This window comes from Rhinatrema bivittatum, chromosome 5 (genome assembly GCF_901001135.1).
Source record: "Rhinatrema bivittatum chromosome 5, aRhiBiv1.1, whole genome shotgun sequence".
Taxonomy (NCBI): domain Eukaryota; kingdom Metazoa; phylum Chordata; class Amphibia; order Gymnophiona; family Rhinatrematidae; genus Rhinatrema; species Rhinatrema bivittatum.
Window position 1 is genome coordinate 339,219,947 of NC_042619.1, and position 25,622 is coordinate 339,245,568.

General features: G+C 45.5%; 1 protein-coding gene across 1 annotated transcript in view; it reads right to left on the reverse strand.

Annotated features, from left to right (window-relative positions):
- LOC115092958 (E3 ubiquitin-protein ligase HERC2-like) overlaps positions 1 to 25,622 on the reverse strand; it is a 2,733,734-nt gene that overhangs the window by 56,304 nt on the left and 2,651,808 nt on the right. Inside the window, 1 exon segment of the mRNA XM_029604466.1 lies at positions 16,248 to 16,438. Within this exon segment, the coding sequence (XP_029460326.1) occupies positions 16,248 to 16,438 (191 nt within the window).

Here is a 25,622-nt window from a genome sequence, read left to right on the forward strand (position 1 = left end):
AAATAACTAATCGCAAGTGTACCCAACTTCGCGGGTTGGCGGGTGCGTTTCGAGAGGACTAACATCCTGCTGTCCTGTGAGAACACCTGTTACAGGTAAGCAACTTTGCTTTCTCACAGGACAAGCAGGATGGTAGTCCTCACAGATGGGTGAATAGTGAGCTGAGGCTGCCCAAGCAATGTACCAAAAGCACCCAAAGACGTGCAACTGGCACATCCAAAAGGGGTGATTTTGGATAACGGGCAGCCTGAAATTCCCAGCGGGGTGTTGGAAGGAAGTTGGGTATTAAGCTGAGAATAAATTGCGCAGAACAGACTGGCCAAAGATAGAATCTTGTGTGCCAGCTTTGTTCAGGTAATAATCGGCTGCAAAGGTATGGAGAGAACTCAATGTAGCAGCTCTGCAGATGTCAGCAAAGAGGTACAGACCGAAGGTGTGGTACCGACATTGCCATTGCTCTAATACAGTGCGCTTTAATGCGTCCCTGTAGCGGAAGGCCTGCTTGTTGGTAGCAGAAGGAAATACAGTCCGCCAGCCAGGAGGTCAGGGTCTGCTTTCCCACCGGGATACCCAGCTTAATTTTATCGAAGGAGACAAATAGCTGGGTGGACTTCCTATGGCCTGTAGTGTGTTCCAAATAAAAGGTTAGCGCATGCTTGCAGTTCAAGGAATGCAGAGCCAGCTCACCTGGATGAGAGTGGGGTTTTGGAAAGAAAGTAAGTAAAACGATAGATTGATTTAAATGGATTTCAGAGACTACTTTCGGTAGAAATTTAGGATGAGTGCGAAGGACCACCGAATCATGAAGGAACTTTGTGTAAGGGGGGTAAGTAACCAACGACTGCAGCTCACTGATTCTGCTAGCAGAGGTCAAAGCAAGAAGGAAGAGCACCTTCCACGTGAGATGCTGTAGCTCGCAGGAATGCAGAGGCTCAACGGAGGTTTCATGAGTCGAGCTAAAACCATATTAAGGTCCCAAGCAGGGGTGGGGGTGGGGGGCTTGTGGTGAAACAAGCTCTTCATAAAGCACACTACTAAGGGTTGTGTCGAAATAGAGACATCCCCTGTATCCTTATGGAAGGTGGCTACCGCACTGACATGTACTCTAATGGAAGACGTTTGTAGACCTGACTCTGAGAGGTGCCATTTAGAATGATAAGATCTTCTAGTAGAAGGCTTTCGTGAAGCTACAAGGACCTGGGCTACACAGTCCGAGAGATTGAGAGGCCGCAAGATTAGCCTTTCAACATCCAAGCTGTCAGTGACAAAGCCTGGAGGTTGGGATGGCGCAGTTGTCCGTTCTTCTGAGATAGCAGAGACAGATCTGTGCCCAGGCGAATTTGTGGACGGATTGAGAGGTCGCGAAGGATGGGAAACCATACCTGACGCGGCCAGTAGGGGGCTAGGAGAATCATGAGGCCCCTGTCCCGGTGTAGCTTCATGAGAGTCTTGCTGATGAGGGGAAGTGGTGGGTAGGCAAACAGGAGACCTGTTGCCCAGGAGCGGACGAAGGCGTCCATCGGTGGAGTTTTTTGACTGCGATGTAGGGAGCAGAAGTTCTCCACCTTGCGATTGTGAACTGATGCAAATAGGTCGATGCTCAGATACCTCCACGTCTGAAATATCTGATCTGCCACCGCGGGGTTCAGGGACCACTCGTGGGGGTTGAAAAGTACGACTGAGTTTGTCTGCTAGAACATTGTCCACACCCGCCAGGTAGGTCACTGTTAGTAGCATGGAATGAAAGAGATCTAAGACCCAAATTTGCGCTACTTCCTGACACAGGAGGTAGGAACTGGTCCCCCCCTGCTTGTTGATGTACCACATCGCTACTTGATTGTCTGTTTGGATTAGGATTGTCTTGTTGGATAAGCAATCCTGGAAGGCTAGAAGGGCATATCTGATCACCTTGAGCTGCAGAAAGTTTATCTGATGTTGCACTTCTGCTGCAGACCAGGTTCCCTGAGTTTGCAGGTGGTTTACATGTGCTCCCCAACCGAGAGTGGAAGCATCAGTTGTCAGAATTATTTGAGATGCTGGAGCCTGAAACGGTAGCCCTTTGAGCAGGTGGGACTCTTGGATCCACCAAGCCAGTGAGAGATGAAGCTGCCTGGTGACATGGACAATGTTGGTCATTGAATGGTGAGCCTGGGACCACTGGGATTTTAATATCCACTGTGTTATTCGCATGGCAAGTTGAGCCATTGGGGTAACATGGACCGAGGACGTCATATGTCCCAACAAGGCGCGAGCAGAGGTAGAGAAGTCAGCTTGTACAGCAGAAAGCTGCCGCAGCGTCTCGTTATGATCTTTGAGTTGTGTGACAGTTTCTTGGATTTTTTCTCCAAACAGATTGTCCCCTGTACAGGGAAGGTCTGCTAAGCGGTCTTCTGGGCGCAAATCTGATTTTAGCCAGGCCCACCTCCTTGCGCTTATTCCGGCTGCTGATAACCTGGAAGCCGTATCAAAAATGTCATAAGCTGACCTGACTTCATGCTTACCTGCATCGAAGCCTTTTTATGATGGAGTTCAGTTGGTCTTGGAACTGATCCAGGAGAGACTCAGAAAATTCCTGTAATTGCTTGAATAAATTCCTGTTATATTGGGTCATATAAAGTTGATATGCCGCAATACGAGAAATCAACAATGAGTCATGGAAAACTCTATGCCATAAAGCATCGAGGAATTTTTGCTCTTTCCCAGGGGGTGCCGAAGAATGAGGCCTTGGTCTCTTGGCCTTTTTCTGGGCAGACTCTACCAAAACTGAATGATGAGCCAATTGTGTTTTTTGGAAACCAGGCGCCAACTGGACCAAATAGGTGGCATCAGTCTTGCGGTTGACCGGAGGGACCGTACCAGGATGCTCTCAGTTGCGCTGCAGAAGATCAAGCAGGACATCATGTACCGGGATGGACATTATTTCTTTTGGTGCGTCGACAAACTGAAGGACCTCCAGCATTTTGTATCTGGAGTCTTCTTCAGTTTCAGGGCAAAAGGTATAGTCTCCAACATTTCCTTAATGAAATTAATGAAGGAGAAGTCCTCCGGTGGAGACTTGCGTCTTCCTCAGGTGGCGAAGGCTCAGATGGGATATCTCCAGTGTGTCCTGGGAATCAGATGAGTCATCGGTCCACGGTTGGTAAGGCTGATCCCCAGCCCCCAATGGTGGGTCAGACGGTAGAAAGGGATCTTCTCCGGCCGGAGGAGGTGTGGGCACCGAGGGTATCGGTGCCAGCAATGAAGGCTTCGGGTGCGGCATCAATGGTCTCAGGTCCAGCATTGGTGAAGGACGAAGGGGCACTGACAGCATCAGTGACCTCGGTGGAAGCCTTGGTTGAAATGATCCAGAAGGCCCTGGAACCGGTTCTGGCCTCGATGAACCCTCCTCGTCTGAGGAGAGATGAAAGGGCATCGAGGGACTGAGGGGTATCGGTGTTTTCCCCGGTGCCACTGGCAGAGCACCAATGAGGACATCCAGCCTGTCGAGGAGCAGGAATAAGCATCTGTGGGCATCGGTTCCGGAGCCGGCACGGGAACCGGTATCGGCATTGATGGCTTTGGAAGGCCCTGAATGGCCTGTACCAACGCCTCTTGCAGCATCCGGTGCAATTCCTCACAGAACGCTGGTGCAGTTAACACCAGGTTCAGAGTAGGAGGCATGAAGGGCATCACCGGCGGGTCCACTGGTCCCAGTGGAGTCTCGGCTGCCGCACCCACTGAAGGCGGGGAATGCCTCGGTGCACCGGGCTCGGAGGAGGTTTGGGGCTCCTCAGCACGGGGCTTCTTCTTCGGTGGCTCGAGAGACTTGGAAGTTGAAGGCACTGGTGCAACTGGCATTGATGGACTGATCTTGTGGTGCCTATGCCTATGTTTTTCTTGGTGCTCAGCCTTACCTGTGTCTGGCACCAAGGACAGTGAAGTAGTAGACTTCGACATCGACTGAGAGTCATTGATATCCGACCATTGGCGTGACTTCGTCGGCGATGGTGCTGATGATGCGGAAGCTTGGGATGGTGGACGCTGCTTTGTGTGGAACAACAAAGCCATTTTTTCTAGCCGAGCCCGGCGGCCCTTCGGGGTCATTTGGGCACAGTTGTGTTACGAATTTGCTAGGGAGTTAGCAATCTTGTTGTGAATCTCCTCCTGAAGAGGGAGGAGTTAGCAATCTGTTATGAATCTCCTCCTGGAGAAGGAGGAGTTATCAATCTGTTAGATCTGACTCCCGGAGAGGGAGGAGTTAGCAATCTTGTAGGTATAGACTGCGGAGTTAGTAATCTGATATGCTCAGTTCCTGTAAGGGGAGTAGATAACAATCTGTAATGAACTATTGCTGAAGCCCCTGATGGGAAGGAGTAGCAATCTGTACCAGCGGAGTGCTTGGAGAGGGCAGTCGGCTGTAGAGGAAGGTAGATAGGTGAATCCTTGGGCCGATGGCAGATGACAGCACCTCCAGGAGGATATCCTGAGAGGGACCGCCGGCTAGGCTTGGTTATGGAGACAGACACAGACTGTTCTTTATTAGACAGATTAGTAGAACCACCAGAGGTGGCAGTAGTGAGCTGATATGCCCGGCAGGGCTGAAGTCCCTCAGGTACTGGAACAACGATCCCAGGGTTGCTGAGCTGTAGAGAAACTATAGATAGTGAGTAGACAGGGTATGCAATGTACATAGCCAGAACTGGATGACAAAACTCACAAAAGGTCTTAAAGAAGCTCAGTAGCTGGAAAGGGTTAGGCCCTCAAGGAGCGAGTACCTGGTTGATTTATTTATTTATTTATTTATTTAACATTTTTCTATACCGAACTTCATGACAAGCTTCATATCAGGCCGGTTTACATCAAACTTAGGGATTAACTGAACATTACCATATAACAGGAAGGCCGAAGCGCAGTTACAAATAACAGGGAGAATGAACTTGGGGGCTAGAGTAGCCAGGAAATAAAGGACAGAAAAACTGGAGAGAGAGAACGTATGAATATACAGTAGTTCCAGGGAAAGCTCTGAGAGTGCGATGGTAACTCATAAATGTAGGTATCTGCGATAGCTTCCAGGCAGTAGAGAATCTTCAGAGTGTTCAGGAACATGGGCCCTCGAGGAGCGAGTACCAGTTCCTATCTGCAATATAAAATAGTACCTCACAATGCCTGTATCTGCGATAGCTTCCAGACAGTAGAGAATCTTCAGAGTGTTCAGGAACATGGGCCCTTGGGGAGCGAGTACTGGTTCCTATCTGAAATCTGAAATAAAGAAAAGAGAGCAAGGCCCCCGAGGAGCGGGTACCCCTGGTAAGTCCAAGAAGGTAGAGTAGCTTGGACGAATCCTTGCTAACTCAATCTGTTAGCGTTTACTGAGACCTTTTATATTGGAAGCCCCTGATGTTTGCGCCCTTGCTGGTACATTAGTTGGCGCGCGCACACTACGTCATCAAGTAACATGGCGGATCCGCAGCGTCGAGCCGGTCCGGGGACGCTGGAGGGAGATGGCATGGAGACGCCGCGGCAGCGGCCATTCATCAGACCTAAAGGGAGTCACCACAGAGGTAGAGAGGGTGGAGTGAGGGCATCGAGCAGTGATGGACGCAACAGTACCCCCCTTCAAAGGGCGATCTCCTCTTTGGGTATCAGGTTTCAAAGGATGCGCAAAGTGAAACTGATGAAGCATCTCTATATCCAAGATATAGGTCTGAGGCTCCCAAGTGATCAAATCGGGGCCGAAGCCTTCCCAAATCAGAAGGTATTCAAAATTCTTGCCTCTGTTGTGAACATCCAGAATCTCTTTGATCTTGATTTCCAAATTGACTTCTGCAATGGTGACAGATGGATGTTGAGATTTGGAAGAATCTTTCAAAGTGTAATTGATATCAGCAGCAATGGGTGGAGCTGCTGTGGACGTCACTGACGAAATCAGTGGAAGTCGTGATGTTGAAGAATGTCCAAACTCCACTTCTAAAGATGACTCTCCAGTAGAGGATGCTGGATGAGAGATAGTAGCATATAGCAGCAATAGCTAACTGCTATAGATGCCACTGAAATTTCAACGGAAGTGGCAAAGTTAGGGTACGTCCAACACACTTCTAAAGGTAACTCTTCAGTACGCCACTGACTTCAACAGAAATGGCGATGTTAGGGTACGTCCAACCCCACTTCTAAAGGCAACTCCTCAGTACGCCACTGAGACTTCAACTGAAGTGGTGATGTTGGGGTACGTCCAACCCCACTTCTAAAGGTAACTCTTCAGTATGCCACTGGATGAGGTGTAGAATTCAGCAGCAATAGCTTAGCTGCTATGGACGTCACTGAACCTTCAGGGGAAGTGGAGATGTTGGGGTACATCCAACCCCACTTCTAAGGGTAACTTCTTCAGTAATGTAACTGGATGAGTTGTTGAATTCAGCAGCAATGGCTTAGCTGCTATGGACGTCAATGAAACTTCACAGAGGTGGCAAGGTTGGGATGTGTCCAACACCCACTTCTGGATAACTCTTCCATAGTATTGCTGGAAGAGAGATGGTGGCAGCACCAGCAAATCAAACAGGCTGGTAGCTAGAGATATCTTCTTTGGAACCAAAGTGCTGTAGTCCTTCAGGCACGACTTCCGAGTGAAACAATAATAGCAGATATCTCTGAGAAATAGTCCGTGAAGACGGTAAAGATGTAGAGCGCCATCTAGCTATGGCGAAAATAGCAACTGCTATGAATATCAGCAGCCAGAGTAGAACTGCTGTGGATGTCATTAAGATCTTCAAGGAGAAGTGGCGATGTAAAGGAACGTCCAAAGCCCACTTCAAGTTATGATACAATACTGGATCTTCTAATTTGACGAAGGGACTCCTCAGGTCTTCCACAAGATGTCTGAGAATAAGGTTGCCTCCTGCCCCTGAGTCCACCAGGGCAGGGGTCTGAACCGTCGCTGGTTCAGTGGTCACAGAGACTGAACGAGAGAGCGAAGGAGATAATGCCGTATGGCCCAAGAACAGTCCTCCCGCAGGACTTAGGCCCGTCTGTTTCCCGGATGTATGGAGCATGTAGAGACATCATGGCCGGGCTGACCACAGTACATGCACAGGCCGCGTTTATTCCGGAATCTTCTCTCTATTGAGGTCAAGTGACCACGACCAATTTGCATTGGTTCCTCTTTATCAACAGCAGGAATTGCTGGAACCTTTCCGAGGTGCAGGGGTACTGGCCTGTTTCAACCCAGTTAACACTTTGGGCCAGAATTCCTTCACCTTGTCTCGGAGCCGACAATCAATCCGAGCAGCTAAGGCTATCAATTCTTCCAGCGAGTCAGGTGTCTGGTGAGCGGCCAGCTCGTCTTTCAAGTGGGTATCCAGGCCTCTGCAGAAGAGAGTCTTGAGACATCTGGGGTTCTAGCGAAGTTCCGCTGCAAGAGTCTTGAATTCTATGGCAAATTCAGCCAATGATCAGTTCCTTGCTTCCAGTCCACTAAAGCAAAACCGGCAACAGTATTACGAGAAGGGTAATCAAAAACGGATTTAAACAAGCCCATAAATCCTTCTATGTCCTGCAAAATAGGGTCCTTGCATTCCCACAAGGTAGATGCCCAAGACAAGGCTCTCCCATCCAAATACGACAGGATGTAGGTGGTCTTAGAGAGACCCGTGGGAAACAATAAAGGTTGTAAAGTGAAATGTAAGCTGCACTGGTTCAAAAGCCCCGCGTCTTCTGGAGTTCTCCAAAGAAGCGAATAGGAGCAGCCAGTGAACAGCAGTCCTTAAAGTTACCTCCTGTAACTGACCTTCTTGGGTAGAAGCTGTGCCTTGTATCTTCTGTGTGTGAAGCTGATGAAATGCTGCAGTAAGTTTCTCCAAGGTTTCTTGCTGTTCTGAGAAGTGTTGAGCCAGGCCTGGTAAAGCCTGCAAAGCGGATAGGTGTGCCGGGTCCATGGGTTACTGACATCCCATACCTTAAGCTGGATTCCCAGGAGTACTGCTTCTCCAATTTTTAAAGCCGGATCCACTGGAGTTAGCAATCTGTTATGAATTTGCTAGGGAGTTAGCAATCTTGTTGTGAATCTCCTCCTGAAGAGGGAGGAGTTAGCAATCTGTTATGAATCTCCTCCTGGAGAGGGAGGAGTTAGCAATGTGTTAGGGATCTGACTCCCGGAGAGAGAGGAGTTAGAAATCTTGTAGGTATAGACTGCAGAGATAGTAATCTGATATGCTCAGTTCCTGTAAGGGGAGTAGATAACAATCTGTAATGAACTGTTGCTGAAGTCCCTGATGGGAAGGAGTAGCAATCTGTACCAGCGGAGTGCTTGGAGAGGGCAGTCGGCTGTAGAGGAAGGTAGATAGGTGAATCCTTGGGCCAATGGCAGATGACAGCGCCCCCAGGAAGATATCCTTAGAGGGACCACCGGCTAGGCTTGGTTATGGAGACAGACACAGATAGTTCTTTTATTAGACAGATTAATAGAACCACCAGAGGTGGCAGTAGTGAGCTGATATGCCGGATGAGTTGTAGAGAAACTATAGAAAGTGAGTAGACAGGGTATGCAATGTACATAGCCAGAACTGGATGACAAAACTCACATTTGTGACTGGAAAGGGTTAGGCCCTCGAGGAGCGAGTACTTGGTTCCAGGGAAAGCTCTGAGAGTGCGATGGTAACTCAAAAATGTCTGTATCTGCGATAGCTTCCAGGCAGTAGAGAATCTTCAGAGTATTCAGGAACATGGGCCCTCGAGGAGTGAGTACCGGTTCCTATCGGCAATCTGAAATAGTACCTCACAATGCCTATATCTGCGATACCTTCCAGACAGTAGAGAATCTTCACAGTGTTCAGGAACACGGGCCCTCGCGGAGTAAGTACCGGTTCCTATCTGCAATCTGAAACAGTACCTCACAATGCCTGTATCTGCGATAGCTTCCAGACAGTAGAGAATCTTCAGAGTGTTCAGGAACATGGGCTCTTGAGGAGAAAGTACCTAACTGCAATCTGAAATAAAGAAAAGAGAGCGAGGCCCCCGAGGTATCCCTGGTAAGTCCGAAGAGGCAGAGTAGCTTGGACGAATCCTTGCTAACTCAATCTGTTAGCATTTACTGAGAACTTTTATATTGGAAGCGGATGACGTCAGTTCAGGGGACGCCCCTGAGGTTCGCGCCCTTGCTGGTACATTAGTCGGAGCGCGCGCGCGCCCTACGTCATCAGGCAACATGGTGGATCCGCAGCATCGAGCAGGTCCGGGGACGCCGGAGGGAGAATGCATGGAGACGCCACGGCAGCGGCCGTCCATCAGACCCAAAGGGAGTTGCCACAGAGGTAGAGAGGGCAGAGTGAGGGCATTGAGCAGCGACGGATGCAACAAGTTGGTACATGAGTCCATGTCATGTGTTGGGCCCAGACAAAGTACACAGATCTGTTGAGGGTCTGTGATGGACATTGTCCTAGGACGTTCAGAGCACCGACGAAAATTTAGGCCGGTCGCGATTGGTGCCTGTGAGGCTTATACCGGTCCCTGACGGGAACTGACCGAAAAACGGGTAAAAACTTACTGTACGGATGCGGCTATCGACGGCGAAGAAAGGAGACCACAAGGGGGTATAAACCTTTGCAATTTGCAAAGAAATTCCTGAGGAAAAAAAACTCCTGTCAGGAACTTGTGAGAGAGCTCCTAAGTCCCCGTGGCAAAAGCTGCGCGGAAAAAAAGAGACTGAAGGGAGACCCCTACTGGATGCAGGGTTTCTACCATGCTGGGCATGCTCAGTGGGGCCAGTCAAAGTTCTAGAAACTTTGACAAAAGTGTTCCGTGATTGGGCTCCATCCTGAGATGTCACCCATATGTGAGGACTACCATCCTGCTTGTCCTATGAGAATGTACATCTTATTTGATTTATACTGTTACAAAAGTATATATCTGTAAGGATATACATACATAGTTATGCATACTTGTTCTCATCTGGGTGTTTCAGGAATGTTTTTTTGGGATCCCATTTGTATTTGTTTCTAATTTTGCTGCTGAATAAAAAGTATTTTGACAACAACAAAAAAAAACAACCTTTTAGTGTGTTTGAATATCACTTGGAGCACTGTCAGGTCCATCATTATAAAGTATAAACATTTTGGCATCACCAAGACATTGTAACAATCAGGCTATCCATCCAAAGTCAGTTGCTGTGTGTTAAGGAAAATGCTGCAGAAGGTCAAAGGTTGGATTTAGGCTTAGTCAACACAGACATGTAACTAGCGTACAAAATTTTGAACGTACCCATAAACTGGGACTCCTACTCTAGGCATAAAACCCCTCGCTGCCAGTCCTTTGTCTATGGGCATCATGCTGTTACATGTGAGAAGTTCACTGTGAGGCCTAGATGACTAGAAAAGAACTACTCTGGTTGAGACTGGGGAAGACACTGACTGTTCAACAATTTCAAGAAAACTCCAAAACCTTGGCCTGTATAGAAGGGTGGCAAGAAGGAAGCACTACTGAAGGAAAGCCATATGATGTGCCTCATAGGCAGGGCTGATACGACCATTAGGTGGACTAGGCAGTCACCTAGGGTGGCATCAATGGATAGGGTACCATCAGGTTACGCGAGGGTACCATTTTCAAAATGTGAAAGGAGGGGAGACAGCAGTCACGGAACAGTTGCTAGGTTTGTGTGACATAAGAACATGCCATACTTGGTCAGACCAAGGGTCCATCAAGCCCAACATCCTGTTTCCAACAGTGGCCAATCCAGGCCATAAAAACCTGGCAAGTATCCAAAAACTAAGTCTATTCCATGTTACCGTTGCTAGTAATAGCAGTGGCTATTCTGTAAGTCAATTTAATTAATAGCAGGTAATGGACTTCTCCTCCAAGAACTTATCCAATCCTTTTTTAAACACAGCTATACTAACTACACTAACCACATCCTCTGGCAACAAATTACAGAGTTTAATTGTGCGTTGAGTGAAAAAGAACTTTCGCTGATTAGTTTTAAATGTGCCATATGCTAACTTCATGGAGTGCCCCCTAGTCTTTCTATTTTTCGAAAGAGTAAATAACTGATTTACATCTACCCATTCTAGACCTCTCATAATTTTAAACACCTCTATCATATACCCCCTCAGCTGTCTCTTCTCCATGCTGAAAAGTCCTAACCTCTTTAGTCTTTCCTCATAGGGGAGCTGTTCCATTCCCCTTATCATTTTGGTTGCCCTTCTCTGTATCTTCTCCATCGCCATTATATCTTTTTTGAGATGCGGCGACCAGAAATGTACACAGTATTCAAGATGCGGTCTCACCATGGAGCGATACAGAGGCATTATGTCATTTTCTGTTTTATTCACCATTCCCTTTCTAATAATTCCCAACATTCTGTTTGCTTTTTTGACTGCCACAGAACACTGAACTGACGATTTAAATGTGTTATCTCTTTTTTGGGTGGTAGCACCTAATATGGAACCTAACATTGTGTAACTATAGCATGGGTTATTTTTCCCTATATGCATCACCTTGTACTTCTCCACATTAAATTTCATCTGCCATTTGGATGCCCAATTTTCCAGTCTCATAAGGTCTTCCTGCAATTTATCACAACCTGCTTGTGATTAAACTACTCTGAACAATTTTGTATCATCTGCAAATTTGATTATCTCACTCGTCGTATTTCTTTCCAGATCATTTATAAATATATTGAAAAGTAAGGGTCCCAATACAGATCCCTGAGGCACACCACTGCCCACTCCCTTCCACTGAGAAAATTGTCCATTTAATCCTACTCTCTGTTTCCTGTCTTTTAGCCAGTTTGCAATCCACGAAAGGACATCGCCACCTATCCCATGACTTTTTACTTTTCCTAGAAGCCTCTCATGAGGAACTTTGTCAAACTCCTTCTGAAAATCCAAGTATACTAAATCTACCGGTTCACCTTTATCCACTTGTTTATTAACTCTTTCAAAAAAGTGAAGCAGATTTGTGAGGCAAGACTTCCCTTGGGTAAAGACATGCTGACTTTGTTCCATTAAACCATGTCTTTCTATATGTTCTGTGATTTTGATGTTTAGAACACTTTCCACTATTTTTCCTGGCACTGAAGTTAGGCTAACCAGTCCGTAGTTTCCTGGATCGCCCTGGGAACCCTTTTTAAATATTGGGGTGACATTAGCCATTCTCCAGTCTTCAGGTACAATGGATGATTTTAATGATAGGTTACAAATTTTTACTAACAGGTCTGAAATTTCATTTTTGAGTTCCTTCAGAACTCTGGGGTGTATACCATCCGGTCCAGGTGATTTACTACTCTTCAGTTTGTCAATCAGGCCTACCACATCTTCTAGGTTCACTGTGATTTTGTTCAGTCCATCTGAATCATTACCCATGAAATCCTTATCCAGTAGGGGTACCTCCCCAACATCCTCTTCAGTAAACACCGAAGCAAAGAAATCATTTCAACTTTCCGCGATGGCCTTATCTTCTCTAAGTGCCCCTTTAACCCCTCGATCATCTAACGGTCCAACTGACTCCCTCACAGGCTTTCTGCTTCGGATATATTTTAAAACGTTTTTACTGTGAGTTTTTGCCTCTACGGACAACTTCTTTTCAAATTCTCTCTTAGCCTGTCTTATCAATGTCTTACATTTAACTTGCCAACACTTATGCATTATCCTATTTTCTTCTGTTGGATCCTTCTTCCAATTTTTGAATGAAGATCTTTTGGCTAAAATAGCTTCTTTCACCTCCCCTTTTAACAATGCCGATAATCGTTTTGCCTTCTTTCCACCTTTTTTAATGTGTGGAATACATCTGGACTGTGCTTCTAGGATGGTATTTTTTTTTAACAATGACCAAGCCTCTTGCACATTTTTTACCTTTGTAGCTGCTCCTTCCAGTTTTTTCTAACAATTTGTCTCATTTTATCAAAGTTTCCCTTTTGAAAGTTTAGCACGAGAGCCATGGATTTGCTTACTGTCCCCCTTACAGTCATTAATTCAAATTTGATCATATTATGATCACTATTGCCAAGCGGCCCCACCACCGTTACCTCTCTCACCAAATCCTGTGCTCCACTGAGAATTAGATCTAAAATTGCTCCCTCTCTTGTCGGTTCCTGAATCAATTGCTCCATAAAAGAGCAATGCAGCAAAAAAGAATCTGTTTCTTCAGATGAGAAATTAAGTCATTTCTAGAGAAGCAAAATATTTCTTAAGTTTTCCATATTGCTGTATAATTGTTTATCAAGGAAATAGATATATATTTAATGAAGTTGAGCAGGAAATATTTAGATTCCCATTCCTAAAGTATTCTCAGGAGTAGGTTGGTTAATAGAAAAAAGTAAACAGAGCATGTGCTATGTTTTCTTTTCAGTAGTAAAATTAACTTGGAAGTATTCTGCTTAAAATGTTCTTGCCCCCCTCAAATTACTTATAAGTTTTGATTAGACTTTGTTACAGATTTAGTACTGAATGTAAGTGCTTTCTTATGGGATTTATATTTTCTCTGCAGTAACAGTGGGCCGGATTTTAAATGCCCTGCGCGTGTAAATCCGGCCATATTTACGCGTGCAGGACCCTCGCGCGCCGGCGCGCCTATTTTGCATAGGCACCGGCGAGCGCACAGCTCCGGGAAGCGCGTAAGTCCCGGGGCTTCGTAAAAGGGGTGTGGAGGGGGCGTGTCCAGGGTCAGGGGGCAGTTCGGGGCGGGAGCGGGAGCGTGGTGCCGGCCCGGGGGCGTGGTCGAGGCCTCCGAACCAGCCCCCGGGTCGGGTGATGGCACGCCAGCAGCCTGCTAGCAGGCGTAAATCTGCCAACAAAAGGTAGGGGGGGGGTTTAGATAGGGCCGGGGGGTGGGTTAGGTAGGGGAAGGGAGGGGAAGGTGCGGGGGGGTGGGAAAGAAAGTTTCCTCCGAGGCCGCTCCGATTTCGGAGCGGCCTCGGAAGGAACAGGCAGGGCGCGCCGGGCTCGGCGCACGCAGGTTGCACAAATGTGCACCCCCTTGCGTGTGCCGACCCCGGATTTTATAAGATATGCGCGGCTACTCTCGTATCTTATAAAATCCGCCTGGTGCGCGAACAAAAGCATGCACTTGCGCAAATTTATAAAATCTGCCTCAGTGTCTTTATGTATAATTTGAAAATTCAATAAAAATTAAATTTAAAAAAAAGTCATTTATTCCATCCAGGAACTTTATATCTCTAGCATGTACCGATGATACATTTACCCAGTCAATATTGGGGTAATTGAAGTCTCCCATTATTACCGCACTACCAATTTGGTTAGCTTCCCTAATTTCTCTTAGCATTTCACTGTCAGTCTCACCATCTTGACCAGGTGGACGGTAGTATAGTCCTATCACTATAGTCTTCCCCGACACACAAGGGATTTCTACCCATAAAGATTCAATTGTGCATTTAGTCTCATGCAGGATGTTTATTCCAGTGGGAACACTGAGAGGAGAGGATCACCTTGCTGGTGGCTGAAAGGAATCAGTAAGTTTTTGCTTGGGACATTGTCTTTTTTAAAAGTATTGGGGCAAAGTTAACTATTTGGGAATATTATTTAGTGTGTTTGTGCCTTTAATAGTCAGAAAGGCAGTGAATAAACAAGTTAGACTGTTTGTATTTTTAAATAGTCAATAAGGGTAGCTAGTAATCAGTAGGTAGTGTGTTTATTTTTATAAGTCTGCAGAACTGAGTGTTCTACAGACTTTTAAAGAACTGAGTGTATTTAATACAAACTGAGTGTTTGTATTGAAAAAAAACAACCCACAAAAAAACAAACCCCAAAAAGTAGCCAGAAGCTAGAAATAAGCTAGGAGCAGTGTATACCTAAGTAAAAAAGTTGAATAGTTCAGTTCAGTTATTCACCTTGGAAAGGTGTTGAGGTAGTGTGATTGTGTTTGAATAGGGACCAACATTTGTTAATCAAGAGAGCAATGAGTCACTCTGGCTGACTAACTGAAGTTAGACTGTTTGGATTTCCGAACCCTCCCACCCCGAGGCAGGCAGAATTCCGGAGTCTCAATGCGTGGATGAGACGATGGTGCAAGGAAGAGGGATTCAGTTTTGTTAGGAACCGGGGAACCTTTTGGGGAAGGGGGAGTATCTTCCGAAGGGATGGACTCCACCTTAACCAGGGTGGAACCAGACTGCTGTCGCTAACCTTTAAAAAAGGAGATAGAACAGCTTTTAAACTAGAACAAAGGGGAAAGCTGACAGTCACTCAGCAGCACTTGGTTCGGAGAGAGGTATCTTCAAAGGATACTAATGATGCATTAGAATTAGGGCATCCCGACAGTGATAACCTCACTCGTCATATTCCTTTCCGCATCATTTATAAATATATTGAAAAGCAGTGGTCCAAGTACAGATCCCTGAGGCACTCCTCTGTTTACCCTTTTCCACTGAGAAAATTGAGCATTTAATCCTACTCTCTGTTTCCTGTCTTTTAACCATTTTGTAACAACAAAACAGGAGGGTAGGCTGTTAAGAAAGCCGTAAGGATAACAAGATAGATTAGACGCCACAAAATAGTCCAATCTCTGAGATTCATTGAAATGGAGACATGATCTTTATATATGTGCTCTTGGGTAAATCCATGTTGACTGTGTTCCATTAAACCATGTCTTTATAAATGCTCTGTGATGTGTTTTTCATCTTTAGAATAGTTTCCACTATTTTTCCCGGCACTGAAGTCAGTTCTATAGTTTCCTGGATCGCCCCTGGATCCCTTTTAAAATATTGGTGTTACATTGGCTACTCTCCAGTCTTCAGGTACAATGGATGATTTTAATGATAGGTTACAAATTTTAACTAATAGATCTGAAATTTCATTTTTGAGTTCCTTCAGAACCCTAGGATGCATACCATCCAGTCCAAGTGATTTGCTACTCTTTAGTTTGTCAATCTGGCCTACTACATCTTCCATGTTCAGTGATTTGGTTCAGTTCATCTGACTCATCACCCTCGAAAACCATCTCTGGAACTGGTATCTCCCCAACATCCATACTTCTTCTTCGGACTAATTCTTATCATATTTAAATCCTGCTTGATATTGATCTATGATTTTTTATCCATTAACTTAATTTGTTTTAAACACATAATAGAAAATCTCTTGGTCATGCCCACCGTGCAGCTGTATATTCTTTCATTTTTATTTTCTGACATTGATTCTAATATTTTGTTGCATTTGTTACAATGACTATCAATTGTTTTTATCACATTTGCAAGAAAAACTATATAAAATTATATTGTATAAACCTGTAATGTAAAATTTAAGCAGTAGTGCAAATTCAGATGTACAGACCTGTAGTTTATTGCCAGTCGGACATATTCGGCTCGGTTCTCCAGTGTAATGTGGGTATACTTAGAGCTTAGCTGAATGTCCTGACCACTTGCACTTGGTACAGTAAAAGGAAGACTCATGGCCTCAAACTCTTCACAGGTTGCCTCATTGTCGCGGATATACATCAGCCCAGGAATGAAGTCTTTATCAACCTTTCAAATAAAAATAAGTTATATCGCATTATTAATTTCATATAAGCAGGTATGAAATGGGATATCAGAAATGGAAGTGGAACAGATGCTAAAAAATGTAAATCCCGCCCCACACAAAATTGACACAATACCTACAATTGAACTGAAGAATTCAGCTAACATAGTCGCCCATACGCTGACTAAAATCATAAACCTATCCCTAGAAGAAGGAACAATGCCAGATATACTGAAAGGAACAATAATAAAACCTATAATTAAGAAAAAAAACAGTGATCCCCTTATCCTAAACAACTACAGACCAGTATCAAATCTTCCTTTAATAGCTAAACTAATCGATAAAACAGTACAGAAACAGCTAGCTGAACACCTGGATAACAATAACATACTGTACCCATCTCAACACGGTTTTCGAAAATACTACAGCACTGAGACTCTTCTCCTCTTTTTAACAGATAACATCCTGAGAGGCTTTGATAGTGGTAAACACTATATTCTACTAATGCTTGACCTATCGGCAGCCTTTGACACAGTAAACCATAAAATACTACTAAATAGACTGGAAGAAATCGGATTACACGGCCAAACATTAAAATGGTTCAGTTCATATCTAAAAAACAGGTTTTTCCAAGTTCAGATCAACAACACAGTATCAGAAAAAATTAATCTCAAAACAGGAGTTCCACAGGGATCAGCACTATCTGCGACCCTTTTTAACATATACATGCTGCCATTATGCCACCTACTTGCAGGACTAGGAATTATCCACTACATTTACGACGACGACGATATCCAACTAATTCTACCCATAGACGACACTTTAGAGGAAACATTAAACCTAGCCAACATGTATCTAAGCATTATAAAACAACTACTGACACAAATGGAACTTGTAATTAATATTGATAAAACAGAATTTCTACACTTAGAACGAAAAAACTCTGAAATCAGTCAAACCTCAATAATTCTCAAAGACAACCAGAAAATTGAACTAACTGGAAAAGTACGTAACCTGGGAATAATTATAGACCCTGAAATCAATCTGAAACAACACATATCACTAAAAGTAAAGGAAGGTTATGCAAAGCTCATGGTACTCAGAAAATTTAAACCACTACTAACTCAAAATGATTTCCGAACAATACTACAGGCACTAATTTTCTCCAGCACAGACTACTGCAATGCCCTTATGCTAGGACTACCAAATACGACATTAAGACCACTGCAAATACTACAGAACACAGCAGCTAGAATACTAACCGGAAAAAGAAGGCAGGACCATATAACTGAAACCCTAGCAGAGTTACATTGGCTACCAATTGAACACAGAATTAAATACAAAACCCTATGTATCATTCACAAACTAATTTATGATGAGAAATCAGATTGGCTAAACACAGCATTACGGGTACACACGCCACACAGGAATCTCTGATCAGCAAATAAAGCACTCCTAACCATTCCATCAGTTAAAACAGCAAGACTGACCCAAGTGAGAGAGAGAGCCCTATCATTAGCAGGACCCATAATCTGGAACACAATGCCTCCAGAGATCAGACTACAAAGTGATCTAAAGACATTCAAGAAAAGTTTAAAAACATGGCTTTTTAAACAAGCATTTTACAAAGAGACAAAAGAATAGAGAGAAATTATTCAGGAAAAAACAGAAAGGCACAGCCACACAGTAAGTAGAACTTTACAATAGATTAGTCTATGAACTCTACACCACAACAAACATAACTATAATACTATGTGTGATAAAACCACCCGTGTAAGTACCTTGGTACAACTGGTCATGAACTACTTCGCGAAATGTCTATGTCTAATGATATATTGTAAACCGAACCTTTAACGGCACCTGTTAGAATGTACTATAGTACGCTTTTACCCTCATTAAATATGTGCCTACATGTAAACCGTTGCGATGGTATTTAACTTAGCAACGGTATAGAAAAGTTTATAAATAAATAAATAAATAAATAAATAAATGTTAATGACCTGCATAACAATACTTTTAAAAAGGAATAAAGGGACCAATTTTCAAAGACCCATTGAACAGATAAGACAATCAGTTAATTTTAACTGATTATTTTTAGGACATTTTTCAGCCAAACCTAACTAGCTAGGTTTGCAGCTAAAAATTTACCAAAATCTAGCTGGTCATGTTCCTCTGTCTAATTATCTCTCTTTGCAACCCAAACCCGTTTATTTTGTGCATACTATACCTCTTAGACCAGTGATTCTCCACCAGTGTATAGCCAAGCACCAGCAGGTGTGTCACGGGCTACCCAGCCTCTCATTGCTCTTCTCTCCTCTTCCTCAACTGAGCGAGAGGCAAACATTCTTCCACTACTGCTGTTGCCACCCAGGCTACCTGAACGTTCAAACCTGGCTGGATGGGAACAGCAGCAGTGTTCCCTGAAGCCAGCAACTGCACCATAGCCTTTTCTTCTTCCTGCCCCCACGACCCAGAAGAGGAAGTGATGTGTAGCGGGGCACACGGGAAGAAAAGGCCATGCTGCATTGAAAAGTAGCGGCTCTAGCAGCAGCATTTGCCCCAAGCAGCAGCACAGATCTGAAGCAAACACTGAAGCAGCCGGCAATCAGCAAGGGAGACAGCAGTGTTAGCCCCCATAGTCAATGGTATTCTTCTTTCCTGGGCCGTTACAGGGGGTTACAGGAGACTGCTGCAGCTACCATTTGTGCTCCAGGGGAGGGAGGGAGGGAGGGAGCCAGCAAGAAACAGTTAGCCAGCCATCCAGCTAACAAGTGTATAAGTGAGAGACTGTGTGTGTGATTGAGAGTCTGTGAGAGAAAGCATGTGTGTGATTGACAGCTTGTGTGTAAGTGAGATAGAGAGAGCATGTGTTTTACTGAGATCTTGTATGTGAGACAGAGAGAACATGTGTAAGTAAGAGAGAGAAAGCACTGTGTGACTTAGAGAGACTGGTCAGAGAGGTGATGTGTGTATGTGTGAGAGAGACTGATCAGGGAGGTGACTGGGGTGTGTGTGTTTGTGTGTGAGAGAGAGAAAGACTGGTTGAGGAGATGACTGGTGTGTGAGAGACAGAAACTGGTCCTGAGGGTGTGACTGGTGTGTGTGTGTGTGTGTCTGAGAGAGAGACAGAAACTGGTTATGCTCCCTAAACAAGAGGACTATGAAGACAGCTTCAGCAGCTTCAGCAGCTATTGCTGCTTTTGTTGTGTGCTACTGGCCTGCAAGGGAAACGATTAGGAGAGCTGCTGGAGAGAGTAAGTAAAGGTGTCTTTTTAAGTTCTTTTTTTTTTTGATTGACTGCCATTTTAATTACTGGGTATTATGTGATGTGTCATAAGAACATAAGAAATTGCCATGCTGGGTCAGACCAAGGGTCCATCAAGCCCAGCATCCTGTTTCCAACAGAGGCCAAACCAGGCCACAAGAACCTGGCAAGTACCCAAACACCAAGAAGATCCCATGCTACTGATGCCAGCAATAGCAGAGGCCATTCCCTAAGTCAACTAGATTAATAGCAGTTAATGGACATCTCTTCCAAGAATTTATCCAAACTTTTTTTGAATCCAGCTACACTAACTGCACTAACAACATCCTCTGGCAACAAATTCTAGAGCTTAATTGTGCGTTGAGTGAAAATTTTCGATTAGTCTTAAATGTGCTACTTGCTAACTTCATGGAGTTCCCCCTAGTCCTTCTATTATCCGAAAGTGTATATAACTGATTCATATCTGCTGTTTTGAAATATTTTATTGGTGTTTGGAGAATATTTAATAATTGTTTTTTAATTATTAGATGTTATTCTGTTCATCAGCTGTTTTGAAACATTTATTAGTTTACAATTATTTCTGTATGGGAATCTATAGCAGCTTGGCTTGTTCTGTTTTCCTAATTGGAGATGTATTGGTGTTTAGGGCCTGGTTTAATATTTGTAGTGTTGCCTTTTTATAGATAGGGTTGTTACTGTTTGAGTGCATGCCATAATGCAGGTGAAACTTTGTGTGGATTAGTTTGTGTGCATTATTGCAGATCCTGGTACTATGTTAGATGCTATATTTCTGTTTCTATTTCCCCTGTTTTTTACTTCATGCAGTGTGGGTTTTTTGGGTTTCCATTCCAGTTTCTGTCTCCATATTTGTAATTTGTGGTCTTTCTGGACTTGGTGAAGGTCAGTTCTGTGTGTGTGACCAAGGTGAGGTATTTAACTAGCATGGATAGTTAAATATCTCACCTTATTTGTTGTGTTTTCTCAATAGGGCATGCATTGGTTGTGAGCTGCTGTCTTTTTATAAGCAGAGCTATTGCACCTGATAGTAGAGGGAGTTTGTGTTACTGTTATTTTTTCTGTATGTTTAGTTGGTATAGGAAATGATCTAGTTCTGCTTTATACCCATTGCTGAAGGTTGGGACTGGGAAGGGTCTTGTGGATACAAAATGTATATTTGCATTTAACCTTGTGACTGTCATGTGTTCAATATGTCATGCATGTGAGAGCCATCTGTCAGGTGTGTCCTGACAGAAAAAAGGTTGAGAAACACTGTCTTAGACAATGAATCTATATAATCAAGTATAACTCTTCCACAGTGTACTTTGGATCTTTTTTAGGCAGGCTCCAACATTATCCACCGGACATTCAACATAATACAAGAAAATTATTCCTTACCTGCTAATTTTCGTTCCTGTAGTACCATGGATCATTCCAGACGGTGGGTTATGTCCCCCGTCCAGCAGATGGAGTCAGAACAAAAAATTCCCAGGGGAGGTCCCTTATAGCCACGCCTCCCCTGGCTCAATCCTCAGTAACAGACTATCAAAGCCAATAGAGAAGAGATAATACAAACAGAGGGATCAAGTGAACTAAACAAAAAGCCAACTGGCTAAAAAACTAGTTTGTAACTAAAAAACCGAAAACTGTAAAACTTGCAAACAGTATTGTGATAAAAGTACAGTCGGAAGTACCAGAAGTACAGAAAAAGACTGAAACTAGAGACAGGTAAGCAGGGATGACTCCAATAACACGAAACCCCCAAAATAAGGGAGGGTGTCTGGAATGATCCATGGTACTACAGGAACGAAAATTAGCAGGTAAGGAATAATTTTCTTTTCCCTGTACGTACCAGGATCATTCCAGACGGTGGGATGTACCAAAGCTTTCCCATCATGGGTGGGCCGTGGACAGCCCTGCCCGAAGAACCCTGTCTCCCAGTTGTCCGAGAGAGGAAGCTCGGACTTCCAGACGATAATGTCTGGTAAAGGTGTGAATTGACTTCCAAGTGGCTGCTCTACAGATTTCCTGAATTGGTACAGAAGAACTCTCAGCCCAGGAGGTCGCTTGGCCTCGTAGAGAGTGAGCCTTAATCACCAACGGCGGAGACTTACCTACTCCAAGATATGCCGCTATGATCGCTCCCTTTAACCAGCGAGCAATGGACTGCTTCGAAGCCATACATCCCTTCCGAGGTCCCGACCAAAGAACAAATAAATGATCTGAGAGCCGGAACTCATTGGTTATCTCCAGATAGTGCAATAGGACTCGCTTTACATCCAACTTGCGAAGATCAGCCGATTCTGAGGAAGAAAAGGAAGGAAGGTCCACCGACTGATTGAGATGGAAACTGGAGACCACCTTAGGCAAGAAGGAAGGAACAGTACGCAAGGAAACCCCATCAGGCGAAAAACAAAGATATGGCTCTCGGCAGGAGAGAGCCTGCAACTCCGAAATTCGTCGTGCAGAACTAATTGCCACCAGGAAAACTGTCTTAAGAGTGACATCCTTAAGGGTAGCCGAACGCAAAGGTTCAAAGGGAGAGGAGCAGAGAGCTCGAAGCACCAGGTTCAAGTTCCATGAAGGGCAAGGTGATCGGATTGGAGGCTTCAAGTGCTTGACCCCTCTGAGGAAGCGTAGAATATCAGGATGAGAAGACAGAAGACTGCCGTCTGTTCCCTGAAGAAAAGCTCCCAAAGCCGCCACCTGAACCCGGAGAGAATTATAGGCTAGCCCGAGATCCAATCCCGCCTGTAAGAAGGAAAGAATCTGTACCACTGAAGCCTGTGGAGCCTGAATGTGCTTGGAGACACACCATTCTTCGAAGACTTTCCATACCCGGACATAGGTAACCGACGTGGAAGTCTTTCGTGCCCGTAACATAGTGGAAATAACTGGTTCAGGATAACCGCAACGTCTTAACTTGCGCCTCTCAAAAGCCAGGCCGCAAGACAGAAGCGATCTGCCTCTGGAAAAAATATTGGACCCTGGCGTAGTAATCGCGGGAGGTGCCCCAGTCGAAGAGGATTCTCCATCGCCAACTGGAGGAGATCCGCGAACCACGGGCGTCGAGGCCATTCCGGTGCCACGAGTATCACTGGACCCTGATGAGCTTCTATTCTTCGAATGACCTTTCCCACCAGAGGCCACGGTGGAAAGACATACAGAAGGGACTGTCGAGGCCAAGGAAGTACCAGTGCATCGACTCCTTCTGCACCGTGCTCCCTTCTTCGGCTGAAGAAGCGAGCTGCCTTTGCATTCCTGGCCGTTGCCATGAGGTCCAGGCGAGGAACTCCCCAGCGTTCGATGATCAGAGCCATCGCTTCCTCCGAGAGTTCCCATTCTCCCGGATCCAGGTGTTGTCGGCTGAGAAAATCCGCCTGTACGTTTTCGACGCCTGCTATATGAGAGGCCACTAGACGGAGAAGATGACGCTCCGCCCAATCCATTAGTCGGTCGATCTCTAATGACACCAACCGACTCCTTGTGCCTCCTTGACGGTTGATGTACGCCACCGTGGTAGCGTTGTCCGATAGGACTTGAACCGCTCTGAGACGTAGAAGGTGTAGGAAACCCCGTAGGGCAAGACGAGCTGCTCTGGCCTCTAAACGGTTTATGGGCCAAGACGATTGTTCCTTCGACCACTTTCCCTGTATCGCACTGTCCTGACAGACCGCACCCCAGCCCGAGAGACTGGCATCTGTGGTCACAATGATCCAGTCTGGAGAATGCAGGGAAACACCTTGAGCTAGATTCAAGGGGTCCATCCACCACACAAGACTGCGTCTTGCAAAGTCTGGAATTGGAAGGATCACCTGGTATTCCCGGGACACTGGCTTCCAACGGGAAAGCAATGCCCTCTGAAGTGGTCGTAGATGAGCAAAAGCCCATGGCACTAGGTCGATGGTGGAGGCCATGGTTCCTAGCACCTGAAGATAGTCCCACGCCCTCGGGAACTCGAGGGCCAAGAACCTGATGATGTGCTCGCGCAGAGCCTGCGCCCTCTCTTGGGTGAGGAACACCATGGCAGCTCTTGTGTCGAAGTGGGCACCCAGAAAGTTCAAAGTCTGAGAAGGTTGAAGCTTGCTCTTTGTAAAATTGACTATCCACCCCAGGGTCTGGAGGAGCTGAATTACTCTGTCGACCGCCTGAATTCCCTGTGACTGTGATTTCGCCCTGATGAGCCAATCGTCCAGGTAAGGGTGTACCAGAATTCCTTCCCTCCTGAGCGCCGCTGCAACTACGATCACTATCTTTGTGAAAACTCGAGGTGCCGTGGCTAGGCCAAAAGGTAAAGCCCGGAACTGAAAGTGCTGATCTAAAATCTTGAAGTGAAGATAACGTTGATGAGAAGGAAGAATCGGAATATGTAGGTATGCCTCCGTCAGATCCAAGGAGGCCAAGAATTCTCCCGGATGTACAGCCGCCAAGACCGAACGCAGCGTCTCCATGCGAAATCGAGGGACGTGGAGGGAGTTGTTGACTGTTTTGAGATCCAAGATTGGACGAAACGTACCTTCCTTCTTGGGCACTATGAAATAAATGGAATAGTGACCCCGTCCCAGTTCGGAGACCGGCACCGGCACAATTGCCCCCAAGGCAAGTAGACGATGTTAAGTCTGTCGAACTGCCTGGCGCTTGAGAGGGGACCCGCAAGGTGAGAACAGGAATCTGTTTGGTGGAGTGCGTACAAAATCTAACGCGTAGCCATGTCTTAGAATACTTAGAACCCATTGGTCTGAGGTTATTTGGACCCACGCCTTGTAGAAGAGCGCAAGTCGACCCCCCAGCCGGGGAATCGACTCGTGGGTCCGCCTGGCATCATTGAGACGACTTAGCCGAGGTGCCCGCACCTTGACCATCCTTACCGGGTCGACGGCCTCGAAAGGACCGATTCCAAGTGTGTGAACGAGATGAAGGGGGTCGAGGTGGTTGTCTGGCGGGACGCCCTCTGCGTTGATTACGATATCGGCCTTTGTTAGTATTAAAAGTCCTGTACGAGCGTGGCCGATCCTCAGGTAACTTGTGAACTGTATTCTCATTAAGGGATTTAATAATCTGATCCAGGTCCTCACCAAACAGGTACTTGCCCTTAAAGGGAAGAGACCCAAGACGCGTCTTGGATGAAGCATCCGCGGACCAATTCCTTAACCAAAGGAGGCGCTGCAACCATGGCTCTAGCTTGAACCCTGATAAGGTCATAGAGAGCATCAGCCCCATAAGCTACCACTGCCTCCAATCTTTCAGCCTGTTGAGCCTCAGATTCTGGAAGAGCCTGTGAAGTAAGCAGCTGTTGAACCCATCGGAGTCCTGCCCGCTGTGCTAACGAACTACATATAGCAGCTCGCATGCCCAGAGCTGAAACCTCGAAAACTCTCTTCAGGAAGACTTCCAATTTCCTATCCTGAATATCTTTCAATGCTGTTCCGCCAGTGACAGGAATGGTGGTGTGTTTAGTCACAGCAGAAACAGCCGAATCCACAGCAGGGACCTTAAGAAGTTCCAAAAAATCCGCTGGCAAAGGATATAATTTGTCCATAGCTCTACCAACCCTGAGGTTAGGCTCAGGAGTGTCCCATTCTCTGGAAATTAGCTGTAGGATAGAATGATGCGTAGGAAAAGCCTTTGCTAGTGGACGAAGACCTGCTAAAAGAGGATCCCCCTTTTTAATATTAGGATCTGGAGCCACTGGGTCTGGAGGAGGGTCAATATCCATCTCCTGTAAGATGTGTGGTATAAGTTCCTCTAGCTCTCCAGCTTGAAAAATTCTGAGAACCCTGGGATCATCTCCCTCGACATGAGCCACCAGGGAAGGATCATCAGAGAGTGGATCCAGAGAGGGATCTCCACCCCCTACTGGCTGCGGAGCTGCTGGAGTGGGCAGGGAACCCCCAGAAATTCCTGGGCATCCCTTCGGAGGAGAGGTG